General features: G+C 38.7%; 1 protein-coding gene across 47 annotated transcripts in view; it reads right to left on the reverse strand.

The window, feature by feature from the left end:
* Window positions 1–9675, reverse strand: part of LOC144582098 (serine/threonine-protein kinase MARK2-like) — a 123148-nt gene that overhangs the window by 37504 nt on the left and 75969 nt on the right. For 44 of the 47 annotated variants that reach the window (XM_078368743.1, XM_078368742.1, XM_078368740.1 and 41 more), the window contains one exon: window positions 9536–9643. In XM_078368743.1, coding sequence (XP_078224869.1) covers window positions 9563–9643 — 81 coding nt within the window. In that variant the 3' untranslated portion in view covers window positions 9536–9562. Of the gene's footprint in view, window positions 1–1144; window positions 1263–9535; window positions 9644–9675 lie in introns of those variants that run through there. The other 3 variants (XR_013533991.1, XR_013533992.1, XR_013533990.1) reach the window with 1 other exon arrangement.

A 9675-nucleotide genomic window follows, 5' to 3' on the forward strand; every position in this document is an offset into this window, starting at 1 on the left:
GCTGCTGTTCTTGATGGCAATAGAAAGAAAATGCAAGACCAATCAGTCTAAGGTGAAACAAAGTCAAGGGAAGAGACTATTAAATTTTGTGCACCCATGTACATTTTATCATCAACTACATTTACAATAACATCTTCCATAACTTATAATAATGAAAATAATTTGTGGTAGCATACACCTATAATTCTGGCTTCTCATGAGGCTAAGGCAGGAGGATCCCTTGAGCCCCCCGACCTGGTCAACATAAGGGAATCCCATCTTGGCCAGGCATGGTGGCTCTCACCTGTAATCCCAGCACTTTGGAAGGTCAAAACAGGTGGATCCCTTGAGGTCAGGAGTTTGAGACCAGCTTGGCTAACGTGGTGAAACCCCATCTCTACTAAGATACAAAAATTAGCTGGGCATGGTGGCATGCACCTGTAATCCCAGCTATTTGGGAGGCTGAAGCAGGAGAATTACTTGAACCTGGGAGGGGGAGGATGTAGTGAGCTGAGACTGTGCCACTACACTCTAGCATGGGTGACAGGGCAAGACTCCAGCTCAAAAAAGAATAAAAAAAGAGATCTCATCTCAAAAAAAACCCAACTTTACATAATGCTGTAAAAAATCATTTGCTACACCTCAGCTATTTCTGACCAATTTTTAACTACAGGCTAGAAAATCATAGACTTCAAAATGATTCATTCTGAGTTGCTAGTCTAGTCTCTTGTTTACATTACTCTCATTCTAGCGAAAGAGGATGTGATTTCCAGAGTCAACGTGCCTTCATTTGGGCTTGCTTTTTACTCTTTATCTTATTATTTTTCATTTCTAAATCTCACACAGGTGCAGAGCTTCCTTTACACAAAGCAGAGCACATGGCCAAGGAAAGGATGTAATTTCCAGAGTCTGTTTCTACAACTTCCCTAAAAGTACAAATACTTTAAGAAATGTAGTAGATTGATTTAAAGTCACAATACATTATAAGTGAGAATTTTTCTCAAGATAAAACAGAAAGATGCTAGGTATATCAAAAGGGATGCTTTAGAAGAGAACCACACTAAAAGGAGATTAAACTCCCCAAAACAAAGCTTACCTACTTCACAATTGTGATGAGGGCTGGCAGACTAGCACTGGAGAGGCAGTAGAGACACAGAAAACTCACCCAGGCTGAGTGAGATAGGAGACCCAGGATCCAAATAGAAGTTCCAGGCCGTAGCATTGTCATCTATTAACTGGTCTTCTCTAACTCCTCTGAGACACACTTTCTTCACTTACAAAATCTAAGATATGTAACAGAGGGAAAGAAAGAGAATCAGTTTGATCTCTATTTTTTGGTTTCAGATTCTTAGATTATGCTAATGATCACTTTATATAGCACCACCTCCACGTAAGTACCAAACACACAATTAGTTTATGTTATTGGACACACGCTCAATATGGGCTTGAGTACAGCTAAAGAAACATAAGATTCAAGCTTTTGGGTAATCCATACAAGGGAATGATGACATTAAATACTACAAAATCATGTAAGTGATGGCATGTTAAGTTTTTCACTGATGAATAAGTGGGAATTCATGTTATATCCAGTGAAGACCCTTTCACAGTTATATTGGGTTAAGGTACCTTTCCAGTCCTGTGTTTATACAGGTAGAACCTCTTCTTTTTTTTTTCTTGAGATGAAATCTCACCCTGTCTTCTAGGCTGAAGTGCAATGGTGTGATCTCAGTTCACTGCAACCTCCACCTCCCAAGTTCAAACGATTTTCCTGCCTCAGCCTCCAGATAGCTAGGATTACAGGTGCTTGCCACCATGCCCAGCTAGGCTAATTTTTGTATTTTTAGTAAAGATGGGGTTTCACCATAAGGCTGGTCTCAAACTCCTCACCTCATCATCCACCCACCTTGGCCTTCCAAAGTGTTGGGATTACAGGCATGAGCCACTAAGCCCGGACACCACTTCCTTTTTCTATCTAATAAAATATTGGTGGGGAAAAGACCCTCTGGCATTTGCTGTCTCATTTGTTCCTTTGTTGTAGTGATAGGGAAAGCCATAAAATAATATTTCAAGAAACAGATGAGATATAGATGACTTTTTAGATCTCCTTCTGGCCTTATGGATTTACATGTGTTTTTAGAGAATAAAGGTAAAATAATAAATATTAGGCTAAATGGTAATGTGGAAGTACAGGGATAATTCAAAGTTTAAGAATTCCTTACAGCTCATGCCTGTAATTTCAGCACTTTGAGAGGCCAAGGTGGGTGGATCACGAGGTCAAGACATCAAGACCATCCTGGCCAACATGGTGAAACCCTGTCCCTACTAAAAATACAAAAATTAGCTGGGTGTGGTGGCACACACCTGTAATCCTAGCTACTCAAGAGGCTGAGGCAGGAAAATTGCTTAAACCTGGGAGGTAGAGGTTGCAGTGAGCCGAGATCAGGCCACTGCACTCCAGCCTGGTGACAGAGTGGGACTTCATCTCAAAAAAAAAAAAAAAAAGAATTCCTTCCCCATGTTTAACTGGTGTGCTTTGCAAGGTCTAGATGACATCAATGATACAATTCTTGCAAGCAACAGCAGCAGGGTTCTTGAAGGTCCGTTGTCACCTAAAAATTTTTTTCTTCCCTTTATGTTGTTAAATAGACTGAAGATTTCCCTGAATGGATAATGGAATTAAGTTTCTCAAAATATGGTCCATGGACTGCCTGTCTGTACCAGCATCATTTGCGGTGCTTGTTCAAAATTCTTATTCCTGGGGAATGGAGGTTTCACCACTTTGAGACCCACAGAGACTCCATTATGCTTTATGCAGGGTCACAGATGCCTCTAGAATGAAGTAGATACTCCTTTTGAATTCCTGTGATGTGAAACTGATAGCAAATATTAATCCAAAAGCAAAACTGGAAAAAAAAATTCATATTCTTGGTCTGTACCTGAGATCATCTTGATGGATCTCAGGTATGCTTGTATTGTATTAAACCCTCTGGTGCTATTTATACACAATAATGTCTAAAAATCACTGTCTAAATTAAGAATTCACATTCTACTGCATTGGATTAGTGATACAATGAAATTCAGGTCCAGAGTTTTTATCATTCAATATCCAAAACACATGGAAGTGACTTTTATACAGCTTTCAAAGCATAACACATGTAAAATAGACAATACAAACAAGCTTTAAAAAGAATAAAATCAACGGCTGGGTGCGGTGACTCAGGCCTGCAATCCCAGCACTTTGGGAGGCTGAGGCAGGCAGATCACAAGGTCAGGAGTTTGAGACCAGACTGACCAACCCTATCTCTACTAAAAATACAAAAATTAGCCAGGCATGGTGGTGGGCGCCTATAATCCCAGGTACTCATGAGGCTGAGGCAGGAGAATCTCTTGAATTGCAGTGAGCCAAGATGTAGCCACTGCACTCCAGCTTCTGTGACAGAGTGGAACTCCAAAAAAAGAACAAGAAGAAGAAGAAAAGAAAATCATTCCATAATACTGTTATCCAAGGGTAAACAATAGTTGAGGACTATTTGTGTGAATTTCCTTCAAGTCTCTAAATATCATCATATAGATCATCATAGGTTCTGAAAACTCCTAACAGCAGGGACTGTGTTTCTTCATCACTGTAACCCTAGGGGCTGTCTTTTATACTTAAATTCATAGTGCCCACACACTGCCTCTAATTAGTAGTACTGAGCACGTGCTGAATAAACAATGAGTGTATCTAATGAAAAAATGACTGAGGCAATGTATTTGCATGTCTCCTTGAGAGCAATTTTAAAGAATACATATTCAATGTAGAGAGCATATTTATTTCCTTCAAAAGGAGAACAAATGCAAAATATTCCAAAGTTTGCGCTTAGAACTTTAAGACTGTTACACATGTTCTATCTTCTATCTTATATGAAGCAAGTACTGGTGAGATTAGTGTTAAGAAATGTATTAAAATAGGGTGTTTCTGCTTACTTTTAAAATTGTGAGCAGAAAATGATTTATGATAGTAAGCCTAATTTACAAAAGGAACATGGTAGCGTTTTAGTAGCAGCGGCAGGACTTTAACGGGGTTGATGTCATAACCCTATTTTTTAACAGAAAAACATGGCTTCCAAAATATTGTGACACTAGCATGGTTGCTTTGTATTTATGAGTCTGATGCAGACTTCAGGCAGTAAATCTCAAAATGACTTGTGACGTGTGCCATTTTTTTTTTAAGGAGTCTGAACACAGAAAAGGCCAAAGGAAAGGGGCCATTGTCTTCCTTACGAAGGAAGGTATATTGCTACAGGACTTGCCTCTCACAAAAGTTTTTTTGTGAGGCTTTAGAAAGTTTTAATGTGTATTAAAATTCATTGAAAAACATCCAGCTGATTAATAAATATAAAATAGTATCATTATACAGTATTGGCAGCATATTTAAGTTATGCTAGGTAAAGGCTACATATATGTAAAGTAAAAATAATTATTCAGCAAGTCAATATATCATAGCTTTGTTTATATTACTAAGAAAATCATTTTTAATTTCAGCAAGAACTTAATGCTATATAGATTTATGTAAATAAGAACATAACCCATAAATATGAAATTACAGAAATACATATGCATTTTAATTTCATTTAAAACTTATGATGAAACATGGATTTCATTATTTATAAATGATATAACCTGGCCCTCACCACAAATAGGACTATGAAGTATGAATACAGTTGTAGGAATACATATTATCATTTACTAAAAGGTAACACAAGCCTATGTGTATTGATGAAGCAGCTATACTACTGAAACATGCCCAAACTGAATTGTGATGATTTTAAATGCATCAAGAGAGATTAATGATTAAATGGTTTCAATTGTTACATAAATTAGCAAACTGCTGGGTTATAAGTGCTGTGGGAAAAAAGCAGTGTAAGAGGATCAAGTGTGGTACATATCTAGCTGTGTGTGTGAATATAAGGCAGGTTCCAGTTTTACTAGAGTAATTAGGGTAGGCTGGGGGCACGGAGGGGAAGATCTACACAGCCAAAGGAGAGACAATGTAAAAACGCTGAGGCCCCATTTGATTCTAACAAAACAATCTCACCACAGATATAATACCCCATTGAGCAGGTGTGTACAGTGTCTCAAAGCAACTTAAGCAAGGGAATAGAGCTAGTAAATAATAAAGCCAGGGCTAGAACCCAGGTTTCTTGACTCTTCATCCAGTGCCTTTCTTTTGTTTTGTCCCTCTGTTCACCAGGCACAGAGGAAGGTGCCCTGTCTCTTAGAAAGCACTGTGTAAACATCATGGATGAATCTGGAAACCATCATTCTCAGCAAACTGACCCAAGAAGAGAAAACCAAACACCACATGTTCTCACTTATAGGAGGGTGTTGAACAATGAGAACACATGGGCATAGGGAGGGGAACATCACACACTGGGGCAGGTTGGGGGTGGAAGGGCTGGGGAGGGACAGTGGGGGGGTAGGGAGGCTGGGGAGGAAAAACAGTGGGAGAAATGCCTGATGTAGCCAAAGGGGGACAGAGACTGCTAACCACCATGGTATGTGTGTACCTATGCAACAACCCTGCGGGATGTGCACATGTGCCCCAGAGCTTAAAGTACAATTAAAAAAAAAATCAAGTTTCATTGCTTTGGGGTGGTGATTGTGATTATTATTAATCAGTTCCATGATATTTCTATTTTTAAATCTATGCCTCATAGTTGTACATTTTCCCAGGATACATGTGCCGTTTTGGTACATGTATACAATGTAATGATCGAGTTAGGGTAACTGGAACATCTATCACTTCAAACATTTATCTTTTCTTATGTTAGGAATATTACAATTCTCATCTAGCTATCTTGAAATATACAATACATTGTTAACTATAATTACTGTACTATAGACTACTAGAATCGATTCCTTCTGATATTTCCTGAAAGGCATATAAAACTCAAAGAATGGTTTCATCTTCCCTTCCCACAGCTTGTTTTTCCTCCTTCATTTGTGCCTCTTCTCTTGAATAAATTATTTTAATGTCAAACTGTCAGTTAAACTAATTATACTTTTCTGGATATTTGATAAAGGAAAGGTAAGGATAGGAATAACCTATGAAATGGAAACAATTTCTAACGTTATAAAGGGCTGAGGAAAGAATGGAGAGAATGTGGAGCCCAGAGACTCAGAGAGAGCCTGTGTGTACCTAAGCAACAATCCTGCAAGATCTGCACATGTACTCCAGAACATAAAGTATAATAAGAAAAAAAATAAAGGAAATTTGTAGATAAGGCAAAAATGTTGGAAACAGGGCTCAAGGGGTGAGGGAAAGAGATTTTAAAATATGTTCAAATATATAGTAGGAAGAATGAAGTCAGACTGAAGAAAAAAATATTTTCAAATAAAAATATGAGAATATTAGACAACAAACAACATACAAGAAAAAAGAGAATACGAATCCGATTTCAGACAGTAGACTGAAGAGCTGGTGGAATTACTAACAGCAAAAGGGAACAGAGTAGAGAGTCTGAAAGATGAGTAGCTTTCTTTTTGTAATGCTGGGTTTAAGGTGGCGGCGAGGTTCTCACTAGTGGAAAGGGTCTAAGAGCTTTAAGAGGCAAACTTGGAAGCTCTGTGCAATCTAGAGCTGTTTGTCCAATACAGTTGCCTCTAACCACAGGCAACCACTGAGCAACTGAAATATGGGTACCCTGAACTGAGATGGGCTCTAAGCATCAAATACACATTAGATTTTGAAGATTTTCTATGGGAAAAAAAGAATTTAAAATCTCATTTTTTCTGCATTGATTAGATGATGAAATATATGCATGGACTGGGTTAAATAACATTATTAAAACTAATTTCACTTGTCTGTACTTTTTTAACGTGATTTGTAGAAAACTGAAAATTACATATGTGGCTTATGTTATATTTCTATTGGACAGCAATATTAGTTATATATTAAGATCACAAAAGGGATAGAGACATCATTCTGAGGTATCTCAACTAAACATAGATATGGAAGAAAAAAGGAAACACATCATCATAATAGTTAATATTTACTAAGCACCCCAAGCACTATGCTAGACACATAAAGGGCACCGTCTTATTTGTTCCTCCCAAAAACCTTATTAAACATCTTTTATAGAATAAAATACTGAGGCCCAAGGTCACACAGTTAAATGTCGGTGTTAGGATTCAAGGCCACGATGACCCCAGATCTCAAGTTCTAAACAGTGACAGAAATTTCAGAACAAGTATGCGCTCTAATATTTAAACTATTTATTAGAATGGTTCATTGTCAAAGTCAGTTATGTCCCAATTCAATTAAGAAGAAAAGCTACAAACGTGTGGATTTGTAACTTTAGAATTATGATGAGCTACTGATGCTGGCATATTTTCACCAGATCCGGCCATTAAAGACGTTTCTGGTGCAGCTTCTTTCCTTTTATCAATGTTTATTCCCAGAAATGCAAACCCATCAAGTTAGATGGTACATATCCAACTGTCCAACGGAGACGATCATCCACCTAATCCTAAACAGCAGGGCCTGTTTTCTGAACATAACTAGACAGATAATACAGATCTACTTGACAAATTTTCAACATTCTCTTTTGGAGCACAAAAGCACCTGGACCTGTCAAAGTGACTAAAACGTTTTGAAGGAAGCTAAACTAAATGGAACCTTTGTTGAAGAACCAAAAATTAAGCTTACCCAACTGATGCTTTAAAAATGGATTTTGTACTCCTTGAAAATGCTTACTTTCAAAGAACAGAAAGAAAAAAAGGCTGGATACTTTGAATCCTAGAAATCTTAACAGTAAAATCTCCTACAAATACAAATTGAAGTCAATAAAGTATCTTTCATTGACCTTTGGTTGGTTCATTGGTATTAATTTCAAAGACAAACTTTCTTTCCTTTTCACATTTAATTTCTGCTACCTATCTGGGAAAATGGTAACCACAGAACTGCTGAACTTGTATAGTCAGCTCTAATTACATCTTTTTCAAAAACTTACTCATGTAAATTTTATTAAACAATTTATTTACGATTAATACATTTTTCTAGTCTAAGTCTTTTAAAACCACTGCCATAAATCCACATTATAGAAATAGAAAAACAAAAGGAAATTTGAAAAAAAAATAATTATTTTGAAATAAGACTAACTAGCAGAGATATCTTACAAGACAGTTCATACTGGACATGTATTCAAAAGGGTGTCTCTCTGAACTGACCCACTAATTTATTTTAAATTAAACCCCCTAACCTTCCTCCTCCCTGGCCCACTTTTTTTTTTTTTTTAAATAAAGTAGTATGATTTCAGCTGGGCATAGAGGCTCATGACTTGTAATCCCAGCACTTGGGAAGCCAAGTATCCTGTATCCTAATGGCTGTGTCGGGGTCACGGATGTTGAGGGCTAAAAAACCATTGCTGAAGTGAGCGAGCATGCGGTTGGGACAGCTTGGAGGCTGTGGCTTGTGAATAACACAAGAGTTGTACGGGCACCCCCCATAGGTGATGTTCCACCAATGACAGTTTGTGCTGCCGGGTGGGGGTCCTCTGGTCCCAGAACCACAGGGAGAGTGCAGTCGGTATGCTCCCTAAGTACTTGGTGCAGGAGAGAGAGAAACGAAAGGTAGGAGGCCAGTGGTGGCGGTCACGCAGGGAGATTATGGGAAACCAGGAAAGGCCAGCCGTACAGCAATTCAAAGGGGCTCAGACCCATTGGCCCCCATGGGGTGGCCCGGATATGGGCCAGGGCAAGAGGTAGGAGTGTGGGCCAAGTGAGTTTTACCTCAATAGCAAGTTTGGCCAAATGGTCTTTGAGGATGCCATTGGTCTGTTCAACTTTACCCGATGACTGAGGATGGTAAGGGATGTGTAGTATCTAGATGTTGAGGGACTCGGCAATGAGCTGGACAACTTGTGCAGTAAATGCTGGACCATTGTTCAACTGGATGGTGGCAGGTAGGGATGATTTCTTGTGTAAGAAATATCCCTAGCAAATAATTGCCACTGTGAAGGCTAATACCATAGTCTTTGGTTACTTAAAATCTAAAGTCTTGTTTCTTTAGGCTTAAAAGTAATTTGTACTTGTAGTTTTTGGAGCAGATTCCTCTGCAAAAAAGGAACAGGGCAGCTGGGAAGATATAAGAACCTGTGCCACACCTCTTGCCTTCCAGTGACATATTTTGATTGGCAAAAGGGTTTGTTTTGTTCGTTTTTACCTGATACTCCTATGGCCGCAATAGTAGTAGTGTGAGACAGTGAGCCTCCAGTGCTCACGGGGGTAAACTGCATGATCTTTATAGACTGTTCTCCAGTCTGGACCAGGTTTAGACCCTGGTTTAGCTATATCTTTTTCTTGCTCTCTTCCACGTCCTCCTCCATCCTTTCATTATCCCCGCTTTTCTTTCAACTAAGGCAGGTGCTAGTAAATCTGCCTTTTCCTTTGCCTCACACCTTGCCCTTCTCTTAGCCCCGGTCCTGTGCAGGGAGGGCACAAAGCAGCAGAGTGTCTGCAACCCACGTGCCACCTTTCCAATGCTACTACAAAATTTGCAAGAAGCAAGAAATGGTCATTTATCAGAATGATACATTTATTTTTATATTTTTTTATATAAAGTGCTGCAGGCTCCAACGTTGCTCCTGGGCATCTCAGGTTTCGGGCCTTCGTCCTCTCCAATCTAAATGCAGAGACATTTGACATGAACATGTT

This window comes from Callithrix jacchus, chromosome 4, assembly GCF_049354715.1.
Source record: "Callithrix jacchus isolate 240 chromosome 4, calJac240_pri, whole genome shotgun sequence".
Taxonomy (NCBI): domain Eukaryota; kingdom Metazoa; phylum Chordata; class Mammalia; order Primates; family Cebidae; genus Callithrix; species Callithrix jacchus.